This window comes from Ahaetulla prasina, chromosome 6 (assembly GCF_028640845.1).
Source record: "Ahaetulla prasina isolate Xishuangbanna chromosome 6, ASM2864084v1, whole genome shotgun sequence".
Classification (NCBI taxonomy): Eukaryota; Metazoa; Chordata; class Lepidosauria; order Squamata; family Colubridae; genus Ahaetulla; species Ahaetulla prasina.
Window position 1 is genome coordinate 68,732,603 of NC_080544.1, and position 22,216 is coordinate 68,754,818.

The 22,216-nt window shown below is 37.4% G+C and overlaps 1 protein-coding gene across 10 annotated transcripts in view; it reads right to left on the minus strand.

The window, feature by feature from the left end:
* The window catches only part of EPHB1 (EPH receptor B1), a 454,416-nt gene that overhangs the window by 334,742 nt on the left and 97,458 nt on the right, over nucleotides 1-22,216 (minus strand). The window contains exon 1 of one of the 10 annotated variants that reach the window (XM_058187159.1): nucleotides 2,092-2,293. The exons of the other annotated variants lie outside the window; for them this stretch is intronic. Within the exon in view, the coding sequence (XP_058043142.1) occupies nucleotides 2,092-2,128 (37 nt within the window). The 5' untranslated portion in view covers nucleotides 2,129-2,293. Of the gene's footprint in view, nucleotides 1-2,091; nucleotides 2,294-22,216 lie in introns of those variants that run through there. 10 annotated transcript variants of the gene reach the window in all.

Consider the following 22,216-nt stretch of genomic DNA (forward strand, 5'->3'; position numbering starts at 1 on the left):
AACTCCTTTACATTTGCTTTTTCTTTTCTTTTTTTCTGCACTTTTTACTTTGCATTTCTTTCTCTTTTTTCTGTCCTATATTGATTCTCAGTTTCTGTTTTTTCATGTTTTTATCTATATTAAAAACCAGGTACTTTCCACATATTTCTCTATCTGTACCTCTCCATGTACTCCCACAGACATACATATATGGTACAGAGGAAAAATGGCCCATATCCATCCTAACAGAAATTAATTTGTTTTCCCATTATAATCTGTTTTTCTTATTTATTTTTAAAAGTTAATTGACTGTATAGAATCTCTTTTGCTCATTCATTTTCATTTTTTATCTTTGTTAAAAGCAATTGTTTATACCAAAAGAATTTCTGTTCATCTGTCTTTCCTTCCTGTCCAACAGTTCAGCAAACTCCTGACTGGTTTTCCCAAGGGGGCTTTTTTTCTGACTGAGCAATGACATAGGAATGTGCTGATGCAAATTTCAACCAGTTAGCGATGTGCTTCTTTTGCCAGAAGCCTTTGGCATCTTCAAGAATTGGAGATAACCAGTGTTCTTGGAAACAGTTGACTCATACTATAAAGGCAAAATAATATTACTAATAATAATTTACAAATAACCATTCTGGAAACTCCCAATATTTTTAAGGTAAGGTGCTACCTTAATAATACTTAGGACCTTGGTTAGTTAGTCAGTGAATTAACTATGACTGTGAAACTAACTACAGGTTATTCATGCATATCAACTTGGGATACAAAATCAGAAGTCAAACACTGCATCACCAAAGTGGAACATCAGGCTAGAAAATAAGATTATTGTTTTATTTTATTTTTATCCCACCTTCACTTTTATAAATAACTCAAGTATTAGCAAACATACTAATACTCTTTCCTTCTCCTGTTTTCCACACAACAATAACTCTGTGAAGTACAGGACAGGACCTGTGTTTAACTCATAGAATCATCTATTGCAATGTCCTTCCTGTTAAAGACTACTTCAGCTTCAATCATAACAATATAAGAGCAAACAATAGATTTAAACTTAATGTTAACCGCTTCCATCTTGATTGCAGAAAAGACTTCTGTAACAGAGTTGTTAATGCTTGGAACATAGTACCTGACTCTGTGGTCTCTTCTCAAAATCCCCAAAGCTTTAACCAAAAACTTTCTACTATTGACCTCACCCCATTTCTAAGAGGTCCGTAAGGGGCGTGCATAAGAGCACAAACGTTCCTACCGTTCCTGTCCTATTGTTTTCTTTCATTATATCCAATCAATATAGTTATTGCATGCTTATGCTTATGCTTATATATACTGTTGTGACAAAATAAATAAATAAATAAATAAATAAATAAAATAAGTAGATTGGGCTGAGAGAGAGTGACTGGCCCAATGTTACCCTGTTGGCAAATGACACCTTTACAAACAAGCTGAAGAAACTAGTTAGCAGCTGCAAAAAGACGGACTACAAACAATGGCATGACAAGTAACAACAGTAGTGCATCGGAAAATCTGCAAGAAATGCCATTTGCCTGCAATCAATAATTTGTGCGACCACAAAATAGACAAAGTACTATAAAATAGAAAATGAAGAAACTAAAGTTCTCTGGACTTTAGAATTCAAACAGGCAAGCATCTGCCACATTACACCTCAGACTTAACAACTGACAATATAAAAGACAAAAAAGTCTGCATAGTGGACATGTTAGCAGCTGGAGACAGCAGAATAGAAAAGAAAGAATAGGAGAAAATCACAAAATGCAACACCTGAAAATAGTACTAGAATAGCTGTAACAAAATAAAAAGATAGTGTCAGAGAATACCAAAATAATAGATGCCTCAGGTTCAACCCCAAAACATCATATCTTGAACACCATTGGCATTGACAAAATCCACTTCCAGTCAATTGCAAAAGAAGCTTTACTTGGATAAGTTTGCATCCTGCAACAATACCTTTAACACCATCAAACAATAGCAATTTATCCAAGGTTCTTGGGAAGGGATTTCACAGGGGGATAAATGCCAAATACAAACTAAACACCTGGCTGGTGGTGCAACAACAAGCCAAAAATAATAATCATAGGAAGAAAAATATACCTGTTAGATGAACACTTTTCCCATCATTCACTACCATAAAAAGAGAGGAGGGGTAGTGCTGCTTTCTTTGAAGCAATCTTATCTGTGACAGGGCATGAGTGCAATACCCAGGGCAATCAGCATTAGCCCCTTCTGCTTATCTAACATGACAAATGAGCGTTCTGTTCTATGCCAATATTCTCCTTTTTTTCTTTTTTCTTTTCATCTGTTCAGCCTCACTCATTTATGATGGATAAAACCTTCTGAAGACACAGGATTAGTACCTGACCTTCAGTAAATCTCTCCAAGGCAGGGCAGGATGTTACCTCATCAGAGGTCACACCTGTAGTCCATTAGAATGCCCTTTTACTCCAGGGTGCCATTCAGAACATCTGTAGAACATTAGAGGGAGTTTCTTGCCCAGTGATTACATTGGAGAGGAAGAAAGTGTCTGGATGTGAGTGTGTGATTCTTTTTAAAAGCGATTCCTTTAATGGCCTTGCTTCAGCCACTAAAAAACCCACTTAAAGCAAGTGGCATGTTTTAGCATGTGGAGATTTTAAAAAAAGATGGGGAGAGTCTCATGGAAGAACACCAAGGTTATATGTCCCATTCTCTGCTAGTACAGCAAATCCACTAATATAATATGTGGCCATTCAGGCTCAGCTTAAAAGTTTCTTTTAAAACATTAGTTGCTTAATTTCCAAACAGAAGGCTGTTGTTGGCACAGAAGCAAGCCAAGTTTTTTTTTTAAAAAAAACATCTAGCAAATGTGAACTCACAAGCACACATATGCTGTTGGAGCAAAGATTAATTTCTAATACAGACTACGTGCACTGGAAACTATTTTAGGTGTGCTGGAAGCCATGTATCTGGCTGCAGATATGCTTTGAGCACTGATATACAGAACACATTTGTTTTCTTTTTTTAAATGGGCTTTAGTGATGATTTGGTTACAATTTATATTGCCAAAGATATAATTGATTTATGTTCATGAACACAGTATTTTCTTTCTTTTATCAAGTGCTATGACAGAATAGAAGGCTGAAATTTATTCTGAAATATGTAATTTCCATAAATCTTAAATAGAAGTTTTACTTTTTAATTGAACTTGAGATCAATTTGAGGTCACAATATTTTTAGAATTCTGTGTTTGTTTTTCTGTAAAGATATAGAATCCCTATTTTCCATTTCCTCTGATTAACATTGCCCAAGGATAGCTGCACAGAAAAGTAAATTTCCATGACTTCTGCATATTAAGTTGTAACTTCCAAAATCTTCCTTTCCACAAAATATGAGTCACATCCTTCTTTCATTTATTATTTACCTATCTGCCAGATGGTGATCAGATTTTAGCACATTTACTGTGTAATGAACTAGCATAAAATTATTGTGAAAACTATCCCTTCAGTCAACCACAGTGGTGTCATGTGATGTACCATGACTTTTTTCCTTCGCTAAACTGGGTGTGGACTTGGCCAGCATGGGATGCATCTGGCCCGCAGGCTGCAAGTTTGACAGCCCTGATTTAGAGGAATGCTGCATAGCCAATATACAATTCAGTTACATGTTTACATGTGAATGCAGGAAAGATCTCCAACTTTTCATTAAAACTGGGCTGCCTCTACTATTTCAAAACAGTTATTCTATGTTACACAGGTGGGAAGAAATTTATATTCATGGAATTAAAGAGTGGATTCAAGAGATGTGTTAATTTCTTAAACTTCTTTATATTTCATAAAGGAAAAGATGGCCTAATATGTTTCTATACCATTTAGATTTAATATGTTAAAGATTGAACTAATTTTATATTAATATTATACAGATCTTTTTTCTTCTCAAGTTTTACTTCAGTGATTATAATGCATGTATCTTATTGCATTATAATTTATGTATTATTTTTGTTTGTTATATTTTACCAATAAAAAGTCATTTTTTAAAAACAGAAACAGAGAGGCCAATCAAGCAGCAAAGGTATTGTAAGCTTATTCAGTTCTTGCAATGGCAGGAATTTACCAAAGTTCTTCTTTTTTGAGATTTATTAACATCCTTATTATGTTTCTAAATATTTCGACACAGCAAATATATCTAATCCTTTTCCTTTTTCCCCACAACAACCCTGTGAGATGAGTTGAATTAAGAGAAAGTGACCGGTTCAGAATCACTAAATCAGCTTTCATGCCTAAGGTTGATCTAGGGCTCACATTCTCCTGGTTTTTAAACCTTCAGAACTATTCTTGCATTCAGTTCTGATCAGTGATGAAATTCAATTTTTTTTTACTACTGGTTCTGTGGGTGTGGCTTGGTGGATGTGGTGTGGTGTGGCTTGGTGGGCATGGCAGGGGAAGGATACTGCAAAATCCCCATTCCCTCCCCACTCCTGGGGAAAGGATATTGCAAAATCTCCATTCCCACCCCACTCTGGGGCCAGCCAGAGGTGGTATTTGCCGCTTCTCTGAACTACTCAAAATTTCCTCTACCGGTTCTCCACAACCTGTCAGAACCTGCTGGATTTTATCCCTGATTCTGATGGATTCAAATAAATTCAACATTGAGAACTCTGGATGAGCTATCTTACTTTTGTGCAGGTAGCCCTTTCAAGTTACCTGGAATAGAGTAAACAATTGCTAAGCATTCTCTTCATTTTGGCAGAATTCAGCTGATTCTTAGTGTTTTAAAGAGCTGGGAGTAATTAAGCAACTGGCTACAGAATTAGAAGAAATATTGTGAACAGTCCAAGTTAATATGGGTTGGAACTCATTCCAGAATGATGATTGCATATGGAAAATGTATTTCACCACCAACTTCCCATGTGAACATTTAATTCTATGCAGGCTGTTCAACAGGGCTTGCATATATCTGTCACTATCCATATAAGTAGAGGCTAGGAATGCATGATCTGTTCTTTCCACGGTAGCAGTATTCATTGCCCAAGGATAGCTGCTTAGTTCCCTTTGTGGATGAATTCAGATACTAGATAAAAGACTCACTATTTTAACATGCTTTTTTCAGATCTGCATACCACTGGTTTACATTTTGGCTGATGTTTTAGGTTTGATTTGCTAGTAATCCCCTATAAAATGTTTACTTTATTTGTTAAGAGTTATATAACCCACTTTTCACGCTCAAAACAGCTTTAAAGAGCTCCCCTTCCTTTCATTTTTTTCCCACAACAACAAACCTATTACTTTTTAACTATAATTTGTTACAAGCAGCCCTAAATATAGAAATATTTGGATGAAACATTCAGTATATAAATGCAAGTCATAAATATAAATGCTTTTGGAAGTTCTAACAACAGAATTGTGCCGGGCTGATACTCTGCAAAACTTTGATGAAAGTGCTTTGCTTTAAATTTGTACTAAGTCATATAAGGCATCTACAATAAAAACAGCCAGAGAGAGCAGAAGGGGTTCACTAGAGCAACTGGTAGAAAAAATAGTTATACTTGACTTGCTTCAAAAACTATACCAACAAATATAAAATAAATAGGAAGCTTTGAAGAAATATTGAAAGCAAGCTTTGTGTCAGGCCTAAGGAACCAAGAATGACCCAAGAAGCTACTTTACCATAGTTTCTTTATTATTACTTACCTATAGACAAAAATATTGTAAGACTAAAGCAATTGTCTACATAACTACTAGATAAAACCTGTAAACTACTGGGGAGGTGTCCATCTACATTCTTTTTCTGCCCAAGATTCCAAACTTCTTGTTTCTTTGCTCCCTGAGAAACAATCCCTCCTTTCTGGAGTCTGGCCTACAACTTTACCACAATTTGTAAAGCTGAGACAGGAAATAACAGAAGATATTAAAAAGACAGAAAGTTCTACAAAGTATCTGAAGAGATAAAAACAAATCAGTGATAAAGTGGAAATTTTAGAGAATAAAACAGAAGTTATGGACAAAGAACTGGCAAAAAATAGATAATCTAATTTTATTGGAGTTAAAAGAGAAAGAATTTTGTTTGAGATTCAGAGCTATTCCAAAGGTTTCAAAAGAAGGTATTGGAGAACAGTTTCTTAGAGGCTTGGCAAATTATTTGGATTGAGAAGAGTAAGATATAGCAATAAAAACCGACAAAAAACCTCTCAACTAATTAGAACAACAAATGTGTTTGTTTGAAAGAAGATTGTAGGAGAATAAAGAGCCCTGGGATAGAGTCAAAAGAGGAATCAGCCTAGAGTCTCTTTATAGCCACAAATGATCTAAGTCCAACCCCCTCCCTTGAATTCCTAGATAATAGATAATAGACTATCTATTCTAATTCCTAGAATAGATAATCTTTATCTAGCGCCAAAACAATGCTAACCATTAGTGAACTAGATTCCTGTCCATAAACATGAGCAATAAATCAGTTCAATTGGAACTTCACATGAGGTCCTGGTTTTCCATGCTTCTTGGCTTAAATACAAAACAAAGATTCCATTTTGATGGGATAAATTGGAAGATATGATTTTTACTTTTAAACAGCAGAGATTCAGAATTGAAGGATATGCAAATAGAATTTTGAAAGCTAAAAATGTGGTTATAATATACAAACTGAACAACAGAAACATATGTGATTGAAAGACTTGAAATTTACATTATGTTATAACCGTAAAGTGTTCAGTAATTTGTGTATAATTGTGTACAGTTGATATATATGAAACCAGAGAAACTATCTAGAATGTACAAAATTATTTAAAACATTCTATTGGTTTAAGAAAAAACAATAGTTTTTTATAACCCTAGAGTAAGAGATAATTATACAGTTATACTTGCTGCACAAAAAGTGAAAGCTTCTTCTATTGTTTTTAATCTTTTTTTTAACCGTTGTTCTTTTCCCCTTCTTTTTTCTTTTTATATCTTTACTTTGTATGAATTATTGTTGGTTGTTTATCTTCTTTTTAAAACTTAATAAAATTTATATGAAAAAAGAAGAAATAAATATATAACACTGATTCCTGCCATGAACATCCACAAACTTCAAAGGACAACGTTAATAGTCAATTAGCTTAATCTAAATCTTGACATGTTTCCAAGAGAGCAAAAAGTTTCCACACCAACTCAGTGTCTCTCCTTGGCCATCTGTACATCTGGACAGCAAAGAACCTGCAAGAAACATTCATCCTAGATAGGGAACGATTGTAGTGGGAAAGGTGGTCAGAGGCCACTACAAAATTACTTTTCACAGTTTGCTAATGAGGAGATTACAATGGATCACCGCCTGAACATTATTAATTAGAACAGAAGCTTCTAAGACATCTTGTCTCTCTCCTGTATTTTGCTTTCATTTTCAGTAGGTATTTTCATCTTCTTCAGTGCTGTTAGATATTGAATTCCTTCTGTCTTCCCTCCCCCATATCCTCAATTCCTACCAAGCCTTTCTTTTTCCAGGTGTAAGGTCCTTCTAACTAACTTGCTTTCTAACTCTCTAATTAAAATCAGCATTTTCTGGTTTGTTGATGGTGGGCATTATCCAGATGCTGTCACCAAGCTACCTTTCCAGCATAATTTATTTCATAGCAACAGCTCATTTAGGCAAAAATATATACAAAGTTGGGTTTTGTTCCTTGGCCACCCTTTTAAGTGCCAATGCCACATTCCAGGAGTTTGAGACAGTTAGTAAGAAATATGTAGGTGGCTGTTATGGGCAACCCACTGGATGTGCCCAAAACTGTTGAACATCTTCCCTGTGGAAGTTTTTCCAATCATTCTGTGTCCAATGCAGAGAGTAAAAACAGATTTTATTTTTCCAGAGAGCTAGCCAGTCCTTGATTTGAGGAAATGTTCTGCTAAGGAGTTAAGAGCATACTTTTCTTTTGTTACAGCCTTTTATTTGTGTTAATATGCGGTTTTAATATTTTTCTACAAAATGTGAGCTTCCTGAGATATTATATTATTGCAAATGGCAAGAAAATATTGGAAAAAAACCAACAGCATACATGTGAATAACAGCTTTTAAAGTTCTGTCTAGATTATTACAGTTTAATAAATGGCAAGGCTAAAAACTGTAATTAGTAGAGAGTTGAATGAGGTACTAGAACACATGTAAAAGTCAATTGGCTCTACTCCTTTTCCAGATATGGAAATGGAATTTCAATATTGTATATGGTCTGTAACAATCTCAGTAGTAGACATCAACCTAACAGATCAGTGAAGCTATCTAATTCAATTTGATGCATAAACGAATCTGCTTAACTGGTTTGGTAAAAAACTTTGTTAAATCAAAATATCTCTTGATATTTTGATTTAACAAAGAACCCCAATATTTAGTTGTTTGTTAAATTTATCTCTTTTCCAATTTCCTCCCACAGCCAACCAAGTAAGTTTGCTGAAGCACAGTGAATGATCTGGAGAACTGTTTTAAGTTTTCATTGCTCAAGCATTTTTTATCTATATTTATTATTCATTTGTTTGTTTATCAAATTTATTTGCCATCCATCTTGAACTTCAGGCAACTCTAAAGCCTAGCACTTCAACCACTATACAAGATAAGCAGGAGAAATAGAGATGAGGGGTTTCGTTCTTTCAGATGTAATCCCTGTGTTAACAGAAGCCTAGGGAATTAAGGAACTGGAACTATTTATTAGAGCGCTATTTGTCATTGTCCATTGAACTATTTGGCAATTGTATAGGCTTTTTGTATCATATTCATGACAAATCTGAGGTGCCTGATAAGTTAGAGACTTATCAGTGTGGATTCTTATGAGTGCTAATATTGTTGCTTCTGCATCTTCAGCCAAATTTATGGCCAGCTCTGACACTACAAACACTGAGATTTTGAAACCACAAAGGCAATGTCTTCCTCAGAGCAATCAAAAGTCAATCAACCCATCAATGTGCTACATAGCATGATGTCAGAAACATGATGTCCATGAGGTAACAGTTAAGGCATATATGTAGAGTCAGTCTCATAATTATAATGTAGAACGATGCTATAAAAGGATCTCAGCATGCATAACTGAAAGGTTATGGCTTCTCAATTTTCAAGTACTACAGTATGGAAAAAAAGCACCTCTCTGTGTATAAATACAGTTTGCTTGTCTGTTTCTGTGCCTGTAGATTTCTCTAATATGGAGAAATGGAGAGGTTAAAGTGAACACTGCATCAAAATACAGGTGGTCCAGATCAGTCAATCCATTAAGAACCACTCTATGTCAAACTGATGCAAGATTAATTGTTCACAAAAAACTAGAAATCATTTTGATTGTTTAATATATGTTAAATATTCAGTCAGATAATGTGCTCTTACAATTTTTGTTGTTGCTGTTGTTCAGTCGTTGTTATGTCTGGCTTTTCATGACCCCATGGACCACAACATCCCAGGCCCCTGTCTCCACTGTCTGCCATAGTTTGCCCAAACTCATGCCCACTGCATCAATCTACCCCTTTCATCCTCTGCCATCTCCTTCTTCTTTTGCATTCAATCTTTCCCAACATTAGGGTCCAATGAGAACACCAATGAGTTCTCTATTCTTATTTGGTGGCCAAAATATTTCAGTTTCAAGTTCTGTATCTATCCTTCCAAAGAACTGTTGGGGATGATTTCCTTTGGGAGATCTTACAGTACATAGGAATAAGTCAAGGTGGACTAGCTGTTCTTAAGAAGAAAAATCCAAGCATCAATGGAATAGGAACAAAAACACCTCTTGCACAATGTCCAGCTAAGCAGATTTCCTGTTTCTGTAAAATGCTTTATATGTGGAAGTGTCACACATTCTACGCTGATTGTGACAATGACAAGACTAGTACAGAATGAAAGCCAAGATTAAAAAAAATGCAATTATTTCCCAATGTGTAAAAGAATGAGAGAAAGAATAACTCTCTGCATGAACTCTTGAAAGAATCTGCCATTCATTACAGCCGACAGAATTATTCAAAGAGATTAGCCCATCATAATGCAAGCTCAGGGCTAACAGACAGTGGAAGAAGGCAGGCATGGAATTTTGAACCAGGAAAGAGAGACAGAAAGACAGACAGACAGATATATAAAGAGATGCCAAAACTAACTATATGATTTTCAAATATGGTATAATAGAAGCAGGATGTGTCATATCAGTACCCCTTTTATACCTTAAGGGAAGAGCTTATGAGTGGGAGGGAAGTTGAAAAAAGTTATACTAAAAGGCGTTCATTTGGGCTGGCTGTTCAAGTTAAAGCTGGAAAAAACATTTCTACATTTGGAAGTACAAAATAGGTGGGCAAAGAAAAAGGATTTCTTTAATTCAAAATGGACAATCCATTGCCACAGGGCTGCATATTTCTATTAAGCTCTTTTCCTCTGGTGACTGAAATACTTTTTAATTAAAATTGATGCCCAAAATGGTATTTCCTCATTTCTGAGGTGAAGAAGAACTTGAAAATAACTGAAGTTAAAATAAAAAGTCCACCCCAGAAATAAAATCATAACCACATCCCTTTTTCATTGTTATCTGATTTCCTGCAATCCCCCCAAATTTAAGTTCCGTCCTAAGAATCAAAAGCTGACTCCTCTGTGATGTTCTTTTCCCACTGAAAAATCTTCCTGGGGTGCAGAAAGAAGATTAATCTCATGCAATATAGTTTCCACCATTCTTAATTCTGCTTCTCTTCATTGTTAATAAAGGGGAAAGTGTATGCTATTCTTCTCTCCTTCCGCTCTCTACCCCCAAATAAACTCATTGGCTTCTAGTAATACATTAAGAAGCAAAAACAAAACAAAAATGCAGCAAATTATTTCATTACTGCATTTCTTTCCTCAATAAGTTCAATTGTCATCTTATTGAATACAACATTGAAGCTCACAACTCCTCCTCTTTGTTTTTCTTTTAATGAGTTTCTTTCTTCTATCAATTTGCATATTTAGATGGTTCAGTGGTTAAGACACTGAGCTTGTTGATCAGAAAGGTTGGCAGTTGGGTGGTTCGAATCCCTAGTACAGGTCTCCTGCTTGAGCAGGGGGTTGGACTAGATCACCTCCAAGGTCCCTTCCAACTCTGTTACTGTTACCTTCATCACAGGTTTAACTTGATCAACTAAGCACTGTCTTTAACTGCCAAGCCAATGGCTCTGTTGCTTTACTCTGTTCTCTAACAGAGCTGGTTGGTGTTTCTTCCAGCTGACTAATGGGGGAAATGCCAGGAATGACCATCCACCAGCCCTTTGCCATGCTTTACAATGAGGAATAAATGAGTGGACAACAACTTGAGCCATTCTGCTGAATGACTATGCAGTAGGGTGACCAAAACCCTTTTCTGATAACAAATTGTACTCAAAAGCATAAGCTTTTTTGAATTACATCTCACTTCGTCAGCTTTATGGAATGGCTAAACTGATGTAGGATTTAAAGAGTGATGATATGTAGCAGGCAGGAAGGGGAAGAGAGCTTAATTATGCAAATGTGAGTTACATAAGATAGATTACTAGAACCGTATCAATTAAGCATTGTAATGTGTTAAGAGTTATTGTGTTTGTGGTGACCTTTTGAGATAGGCTGAAAGCTTTTGATGTACAGTGATATTCTTTCACACTAAATCTTGTTTTGAAGCTCTTTCTTCCAAAATGATTACTTTGAAATCAGCAAGAGTGTCCTGGGAGGTTGAAATCCTTTAATATTTTTTTGTCCTTGTTTTGAGCACTTGTGTCCATTAATTCTTTCGCACAAAATCTGTCTTGTTTGTCCTATGTAAAATCCAGAGGGGCATTGCCAGCAGATGGTGAAATATATCATATTAGAGAAAGTGCATGGAAAGGCACCTCTAAACTTGTATACTTATTGAGATCCATGATAGTGATGTTGGCATGAATGTAGGGGCAAAATAGACACTTGAGTTTGTTGCAGGGTTTTTGTTCCCATGTTAGCCTCACTATCCTTTTTTTCTGTTGCTTGGGAGAATCTGCCACAAATGTGACGTTATCTGTATGCAACTATGGGCCTGCCTTCTTCTGTCTCCAGGTACTGCCACATCCAGAATCTAGACGTTTTTGTCTTCTTTATTGACCATTGTTAAGTCTGGGATATTATGTGGCAAGTGCCTGAATGTTTGAATTCTAAAGTTCTAGAGCACTTTAGCTTCTTCATTTTCTATTATTTTGTCTATTTTGTGATAGACTCCTTTTTGGCTCTTTCGTTATCAGTTAGGTTTTAGGGATGTTAATGAAACTTCAATTTTATCTTCTTGCAACATGCTGTTAAACTGCTTGGCAATGAGTGGGTGTAGATCAGTCAAATGTTTCAACCAAGAAGCATATAGTTCAATCTTTGCCTGGAGCTGATCAATTATTGAATCTTCCTTGCCTTTTTCTTCACCATTTCTGCTGTTATTGCAGGTGCTTTCACTTCAGCTTTTTATTTATGTTTCTAAAACCTCCTTTATCCAAACCACGTTCTTGTTGTCCCATAGCTGCACCCAGAACTGCACCATTTATTTTTGGTCAGGTATTTACTATGCAGTCTCTCCATTGATGGGTTGGTAGAAACATTTCTGATTCAACTGAAATTGAACACTCTGTTTATGGTGTGCAATTTGATCTTCATATCTGATTATCTTTTTGGCTTTAGCTGATTTATTGTTTCCAAGTTCTTTGTAATCTTCTTTGTTTCTAGGTGATGTTTCTTTATCAGGTATTTTTGATCTTCTTATTCTTCAGCTTTGTTCCTTTCATTCATTCTTTGTTCCTTTCATTCATTCTTTGGCATCTAATCTTGACATCATGATCTTATTTTCCAAATGATCCCATTTGGTGATGCAGTTTTGCTGGGTTTTTTTCTTATTTGCTGATTTTTAAATCAAAAGTATTCAGTTATACAGTAACTGCATCTATGTTGTACATTAGTTGGTTTGCTTCTTGCAATGAAATGGTGACTCCCCCTAATTTGCCTCTATAGTCAGAGCTATTTTGGCAAGGTTTCGGTTTTGGTTTTTTTGTCCTGGGTAGACATTTCCAGTTCTTCCAGTTCTGTCTCCATGAATTTTTTTTTATTTATTTACATTTATATCCCGCCCTTCTCCGAAGACTCAGGGCGGCTTACATTGTCTAAGGCAATTTCATGTTATAAACTGAAGTAGAAGTGCTAGCCTTTGTTAAGTTATTTCTGATTCTGGATGTCATTCTTTCCAGCATTGGTGCATTCTTTTCAGATATTCCTTTCTTGTTGGATTTGATTTATTGTTTCTGAAATATAAATCTGTTGCATAAATGCTAGAATGCAACATCTAATTTAAAACTGTCTATTCTACTTCTCTAATGGTATGTTTGAATGACCTTGGGAGGCAAGAGGAGGAGCTGCAGTTTACACAACTGTCATTCAAAAGGTATCTCAGCCTACAGAAGGAAGCATTTCTGAAGGGACCCTTTCTAGTTCTGGAAAGTAAAAAATAAAGAAATGAGAGATGCTTTTAGACTTGCAAAATTCTGTTACAATAACCTCATAATAAATGTAGTGTTTGTATTCATGGCTTTGACTTCTTGTCTGAACTGTCTCAAAAGCTGGCAATTTCCTACCTTATTTTAACAATATCCGCATATGAACATAATATGTGGATTTGCAAAACTAATATACAAAGCTGGCTGGAGAATTCTGGGAGTTGAAGTCCACAAGTCTTAAAGCTGCCAAGTTTGAAGACCTCTGTGCTATATGAAGTGGACCAAAACATAACAATAAGCTCTGGATTTCCATGAGGTATATCAGTTCACAAGAAATGGCTCCAGTTTTGCCTTTGGACTGACATTCTTGGCTCTGCCAAGGTACAAATTATTTTAAACAGAACATCAGAAGACATAGGGCTCTCATCTTAGCATCCATTTCTCCAAAATGTTTTCCTTATATCCCTGTTGTCATAAACTTGCATTTGCTAAGCACCAGGATACTATAAGCAATATACCAAATATGTATACAAAATAAAGTATTTTACACCACATCTCAGTCAGGAAAGTAGGGAAGAAAGTTTATGCAGAACTTTCTACATTTTGGAGTACTGATTTCCTGATTGTACATCCTCTATCACAGTTCTAATTCATTCTTTAATACCGGTATTCTCCAAGGTTAACATGGCTATTTCTGACATATTGCTCTATTGGAGTGTTTGCTAAAGGGCTATAGAATTATGACTGTTCAGCTCCTGTTTTTGGAAACTGGGAGCATGGAATAGATTTCTTTTAAAGTAGAGATACAATGAATGATGAATCTTGAGTCACTGAATCATAATCTAGGGTAACACAAAAAGGGGATGTAACAAAATAAGATGAACACACAATATTCTATTAAATTTGATTATGTATCAGTGTGTCAACTTTAAGCAAATAGATCTTCTCCAGGATGAATTCTACTACATTTCCATATCTCTAAATGCATTTTTTGCTCAGGGAACTCAGCAGATTTGGAGCAGACTTTTTTTCCCCCCGATGTTTGAATTTATGCCAAGCCACATGGCATGCATTGATAAAAAGCATCCCCTTAAATGAATCTAGTTCCAGATACAAGGAAATATAGTACCTGGACTACACTGATCCTAAGGATTTCAGGCTAAAAATTAGTCATTATATTGTTTGGAGAAATACTGATGCCATCCTTTATCTATTTTTATGCAAGTCTCCCAAGACAAGGAGTCCTGTTAAAAGCAGTGATGTTCTGCAACAACAAAGATTCTTCAGCTGCATACAGTAGATTTTCTTTAATGGACACATTACTTTAAACTAAACCTTCACCATCTGTTAGCCTCCCTAATTATCAATACAAAAACAAAGTCTACTCACAATTACACCAGTAACAAGTAAAGATGCCAGCAATTAAAATGCATGAACATGCTCTTGGAAGAGCAGCATATCCATCTGTGATGTTATTCTCACGTTCCAGACACAAATCAGTGCAGGAGGGAGGAAAGCAGAGTGTTGAGAGTGGAGGGGGAATTCTTCATTCCCAAGAAACATAAAACCAACTTGCATTGTCTTCCTCTAGTAGTTCTCCTTTAATGTAGTTTTTCTGAGATGGGATAAGTTTTTATGAAAATCCTAGCTACGACAATCAATATAACAAGGTTAATGACAGTACTACAATACAATGCCCATGCTGCCAAATGAAGTGAGGTACAATAAATATTAAGATAGTATCAAATGAAAGACAAACAAGTCATTACAACTAATGTAGCTATAGAGAATTAGGGAGGTGGCCTTGAGGCAAATGGTTACGAACCATTATATGAGCAAAGAGGACTGAAACATTCTTTTAGTCCTAGGAGGCAAGGTAATATTCAGAAGCAACTCAGGAAGGATCCTCCCTGACTAACTGGGATATACAGTAACAGGGATAGGATGTAAAGCTAAATTAGGCTTGCAAGATTCTGATACTGTAGCCAAATCCAATAAAGTATAGCTCTACTTTTCCTATGGAGTCAGTTTCCTGATACAGTTTACTTTGTGGAACTGAAATCCATTTTGTAAGCCATATACGTAACTTTGAAGCACAAAAACAAACAAGGACTAAAAACAAACTTCTGAGTGATAAATCAGTTCTGGGAAGTAAATAGAGATTGCTCTCTATAAAAAAAAACTAATCAATGTTTATATTTTGCGGATTAAGAGAACTCCCAGGAAATTAAAGGAAACTTGAACAATTAAAAGAAATTAAAGCCTTTAGAAACTAAAAGGGAAAAGACACTTTCTAAGAAGCTAAACCAGAATGTTGAGATGTTAATAAAGGGTGGAGGATGTAGAAAAGCCTTTGCACCTAATGGTAAGCATCCCAAAAGCAGGGGAGGAAGGGATAAGATGGCAAGTGAGGAAAACTTCCTCTCCCACAAAAGAGAGAGGGAGGGAGGGAGAGATTCAGACTCTAGAAAATGGAGATCCATAACAAAACCTCCAAGAATGCTATAATGGCACACATAATTAAAAACAAATAAAATAACAATATTCTATTGTTGTGAATTCAGCCAAGATTTTTGCAGAATGTTATTAGTATAAATTACTTGTTCTTTAACAATCTAATAATATACAGTACATAATTGTTTGAAACACTGAATATTCCATTTCGCACATATAGTGAAAAAAAATCCTGTCACAGCATATTAAAACATCTGACAGAAAACCAACCCAAGCTGAAGTTTTATGATGTATAAAGAGGAATGAAAGCATGGGCAGATGAAGGAGATGAAGAAGAACCTAAGGCCTACTACAAAAGGGAAATTAATCCACCCTAAACATTCATATAAAGGCAATTAGCTTTTTCTGAATCAATAATATTGTTATAAATAATTATGAACTTAAATGTTTTTTACCTTTGTTTCATTTCAATTCCAGAAAAGCATTAAATAAAAATGATTTTATTTAAAAGCAGAAAATGACTTCAGATGAGTAGAACCATAGTGGTATCACTGTTTAATCAATTAATCACAGTTTAATCTTAACAAGAGGCCTGTCTCATATTTCCCCTACAATACATTGAGTGTACCATCTAATAATATCCTTAGGACTTTATAAGTGGTTTCCATAGATATTAAAACAGACGACAGTATGTGCCTTGTATCATTCCTATTGAAGCTCTCAGAGCTTTCATGTCACAGCAATTTTTAAGATTAGGCCATTAAAGGACTTGCCATTAAGCTGGAAGAGCCTCTTATTGAAATTTATAGAAATCTGAAAGACGAATAATATGCAATGACCTCTTATGATTTCAACCACTTCCTTCACATGCTATACACTATAGAAGGAGGCCATTCATTAAGACTAACTCAGTTGGCTTTGGAGCAGTAGTGGGTTGCTACCGGTTCGCCCCAGATCAGGCAAACCAGTAGCGGCGGCAGCAGGAGGCTCCACCTACCTGCCCAGACATCTCTGCGCATATGCAGAAGCATCGCACATGTGCATGAGAGCACCCGTGCCCGCAAGCAAACCGGTAGCGACTGAAATTAAAAGACTCCACTACTGCTTTGGAGTGACTTTTTATAGTCCTAATAGGGGAGATTTTCAATTATTATGACTTTCTAACAAATATCTAAATATCCTGTTATTCACTTGATGGGTTATGCCTTGATGACAGAGTTAGCAGCCAACACCAAACAACTGAAGCAGCTCCGGCCTACAGGCCTAATCTGGCCAATCTGTCACCTAGACTAAGGGTCCAGTACTCTACAATGCTCTTTTCCCGTCAGCTGCACCTCCACAACTTCCCTTGACTTTGCCTAGCAGCCATAATTTCTAGAGTTCATTGCAATGAACCAGAAAGATTCTGAAAATGTACCATATATCACATGCCCTGCCTTTTCTCTGAGATTGAGGAGCAGAAACACGTTCCCAAGTGCCTCACCTGAAGTACTTGGGAGCTGGGTTCAGATGCTCTGACAATGGTGTGGTATATTTGAAACTACAGGCAAATTACAAGCACACTAGAATGACTGCTCTGCTCAAAGTCAGATGAATTTATGGGGAATCACATATGATGGGAGTTGGGAAGGATATGATGTCTCAGCTTAATATTACACCCTACCCGATTTAAAGAGTGGCAGCATGCACATTTGTTTAAAACAGTAGGTCTGTTAAATAAATATACCTTTAGTGATTATTTTAAAGAATAAGACATGCCAAATTGTCATGAGGATATATATGACTTGTGCAGATTTAATATTTGCAAATGAAGTTATCAAGAACCTTCCGCAGTACATTTCTTTCTGGGGAAAAGAATCAAGCATGGCATGGGGTGGAATTAAATACATGAAATATTTACTGCTACATTATTCTGTTGAAGTATACTAAATATATGTTTTACAGATCTCATATAAAATATATGGCATTTTAATAACATTTTTAGAATGGAATTGTTTCTTGGAGATCCACCTTTATTAATGGAAAGCCACTCCAGAAAATTGTAGCCATTTTTACTCTGAAATAAGTTTCCTTGTTGCATCTTTTATGCTTTAATTTTGCTAGAGATAAGCATACATACTATTAATGTCTTAGCTTTATAAATTATCTTTAGCTTTATAAATTATCGTCCGGTCTCCAACCTTCGCTTCGCGGCGAAGGTTGTAGAGAGTGTGGTGGCATGTCAGCTGCCCCGGTACCTGGAGGAAACTGTCTATCTAGACCCGTTCCAGTCCAGCTTTCGGCCCGGTTACAGCACTGAGACGGCTTTGGTCGCGTTGGTGGATGATCTCTGGAGGGCCAGGGATAGGGGTTATTCCTCTGCCTTGGTCCTATTAGACCTCTCAGCGGCTTTTGATACCATCGACCATGGTATCCTGCTGCACCGGTTGGAGGGATTGGGAGTGGGAGGCACCGTTTATCGGTGGTTCTCCTCCTATCTCTCCGATCGGTCGCAGACGGTGTTGACGGGGGGGCAGAGGTCGGCCCCGAGACGCCTCACTTGTGAGGTGCCTCAGGGGTCGATTCTCTCGCCCCTCTTGTTCAACATCTATATGAAGCCACTGGGTGAGATCATCAGTGGTTTCGGTGTGAGGTACCAGCTGTACGCTGACGACACTCAGCTGTACTTTTCCACACCGGACCACCCCAATGAAGCTATCGAGGTGTTGTCCCAGTGTCTGGAGGCCGACGGGTCTGGATGGGGAGAAACAGGCTCAAGCTCAATCCTCCAAGAGGGAGTGGCTGTGGATGCCAGCATCCCGGTACAGTCAGCTGCAGCCGCGGCTGACTGTTGGGGGCGAGTCATTGGCCCCAATGGAGAGGGTGCGCAATTTGGGCGTTCTCCTGGATGGACGGCTGTCTTTTGAAGACCATTTGACGGCCGCTCCAGGAGAGCCTTTACCAGGTTCGCCTGGTTCGCCAGTTGCGCCTTTCTAGACCGGGATGCCTTATGCACGGTCACTCATGCTCTCGTGACATCTCGGCTGGACTACTGCAATGCTCTCACATGGGGCTCCCTTGAGGAGCACCGGAGACTCAGGTAGTTCAGAATGCAGCTGCGGGTGATAGAGGGAGCCCTCGTGGCTCCCATGTAACACCTCTCCTGCGCAGACTGCACTGGCTGCCTGTGGTTTTCCGGTGCGCTTCAAGGTTTTGGTAATGATCTTCAAAGCGCCCATGGCATAGGGCCGGGTTACTTACGGGACCGCCTGCTGCCACCGAATGCCTCCCACCGACCCGTGCGCCTCACAGAGAGGGACTCCTCAGGGTGCCGTCGGCCAGGCAGTGCCGACTGGCGACGCCCAGGAAGGGCCTTTTCTGTGGGGCTCCCACCCTCTGGAACGAGCTTCCCCCAGGACTTCGTCAACTTCCTGACCTTCGGACCTTCCGCCGCAAGCTTAAGACACATCTATTCATTTGCGCAGGACTGGACTAGGGTTTTAAATTTTTAAATGACTAAATTTTAGCTTTGGTTTTAAATTGGGTTTTATTATTTATATCTTATTTTAAATATTTGGCCTTTATAATAAGTTTTTTAGATGAATGTTTTATTTTGTATATTTGTGTGTTTTTATATGGCTGTACACCGCCCTGAGTCCTTAGGGAGATAGGGCGGTGTAGAAATACGAATAAATAAATAAATAAATAAAAACAAAACTATGACTATAACCTCTGTCAGAGAGACAGAGGACTACAAACTGTTGATCCATTTTAATTAATTAATAATTAATATCCGTTGTTACCTCAGTAACAGTAACAGAGTTGGAAAGGACCTTAGAGGTCATCTAGTCCAACCCCCTGCTCATGCAGGAGGCCTGTATTAGGGATTCAAACCGCCGAACTGCCGACCTTTCTGATCGACAAGCTCAGAGTCCTACCCACTGAGCCACCTAGTGAGGCTCTCATCATTTGCATCTTTGCTTCTGTTATCTAAAAAGCAGGGGTGAAAATCTAGCAGGTTCTGACAGGTTCTGGAGAACCGGTAGCAGAAATTTTGAGTAGTTCGGAGAACCGGCAAATGCCACCACTGGCTGACCCCAGAGTGGGGTGGGAATGGGGATTTTGCAATATCCTTCCCCTGCCACGCCCACCAAGCAACATCTACAGAACCCATAGTAAAAAAATTGGATTTCACCACTGCTAAAAAGTAAGGACAAACATTGCAAAGTAAACAAAAAATTGCTTAGTATATTTAGATAATTATTAATTCAATCCAGAGAAGGAAGGAAAAAGTGAACATAGATTTTTTTATATCACCCGATTCCTAAGTTTCCCATTGGAAATTGGAAAGAAAATTGGAGTAATTTTCACATTTCAGTAATATGTAGTAAATACCACATTTTCCATTCTCCTGCCTTTAAATCTTTAGACCCACAGAAATATTGTTTTGCAGGAAATATCAAAGTTTTTTCAGGTTCCTAATTTGGAAAGAGTACAGCTGCACGCTCTGTGGCCCATCTCTTGCATTCTGAATGAGCTGGCTTCTCTTGAAGAATAGCATGTTTTGAGCACTTTGACATGATTATTCCACAGCTCTCTCATAACTGCCAGACATTTTAATTATGGACCTGGAGAGGCAGGCTGGGTAAGGGCAGGATGACCCTTTTTCATTTACTAAGCACCGCTCTGTTTAACTGTTCCCTAAGAGCACTGGCTCCCAAAAGAGCTGCTTACAATATCTATACACATTCAATCAAAACTATTACGGTAACAACTAATTATGGTCCATCATTCCCATGGCTCTTTGCCTTTAATGGTGCATTTCTGCCACTCCAGAATTATGGCAGAATAACGTGGCAAGTACCCTAGAAGCATCCTCATCAGTTTCCCATGGATTTATTGCAATCAGGAATTACCTCTAGAATAGCCATACAAGTTTACCACTTTGCAAAGCTTTAAAGCATTTCTGTGATCTCTTATACATATCAAATCCCTCTATCTGTCATCAATTATAGGATTCACCTGAAGTGCAGTATGAGAGGATATTAGCAAACCATTTAGGCTCTGGAATTCACTGTGCAGACCATTACTTATTTTGTGAATAAAGAGCTTAAAAGAACTTGAAAAGAAATACAAACAGCACAGAAAAGGGGGAGAACCCTAAACTTACAACTTGAAAAAAGTGAAAAGAAGGTGGGTAAAACAATACTGGTATTTTTTTAACCTTTCCGTACCTTAAGACAACTAACCAAACCAATTAATAGGAGGATTCAAGCCGACAATAGGGAAGGAAACAGATTATTTGTATGATGGTGTTTACGAATATGGTTTCTTTCATGAAAGAATAAGTATTTTATAGCTATCAAATGCAGTACTTAAGTAGAATTTATGGGATCATGTGCCTGTAAGAATCTGAAACTCAAGACAAACCATAGGACATGCCCATCATATACTAAGGAAGTTTCCTGGGCTATGGAATTTTCTATGCCAAGGTAGCTATTTCCAGGAACATTATGTACAATGGTCTCTTAACTTGTTACTACTTCAGATGTATTGGAATTGCAGTATCCCACATTTGTATGAATGAAAACTGGAGAATTCTGAAGCTGCACCCCAAAAACCTCCAAAGGGACTTAGGCTATGGACGATGACACTAGGGGGAACTGCATAAACTCCTTTTTGCCATTTCATTAAAGGGGATTAGTGTCTTCCATGTACACATATTTGATGTTACTAGGGATACTATGGGGATCTCTGTCATCCCCATAGTTGTTAATTCAAATTGCTAACACAATATAATATGAAATAAACACAATCAGCAGCCATCAACATAGCCACCTCACTGTAAGTTCAAGTTCTGCCTTAGCCATGAAAGCCAATTGGGTGACAAACTCCAAATGATGTTCCACCCTTCATGCCCATGAACACAGGCACATCTTCAGGGCCTTAGAAAATGCCGGCAGGGTCACGGCCCTTCTATTCTCCAGGTGGAAGATGTTCCAAAGGGCATGCAGGCATACAGAGTTTCGTTATAGGGAAGATCAATCATCTGGTGTTCCAGCTTTTCTAATAAACTCTTTTGAATTACAGTATTTTATTCCCAGCACTCACACCACCTTCACAGAATAGCAATAGCACTTAGATTTATATGCTACCTCACAGTGCTTTCTGAGCAGTTTAAAATGTCAACATATTGTTCCCAACAATCCAAGTCCTCATTTTGAAAGGATGGAAGACTGAATTAACCTTGAACCCATCAGGATCAAACTCCAGTTAACCTGCAATATTGCATAACCACTGCGCCACCAGGGCTCCAAAAGTTTCAGGTTTTACTTAAATTGAGATTGATCCTCATACATGCCATTCTGATGATTAGCCTTTAC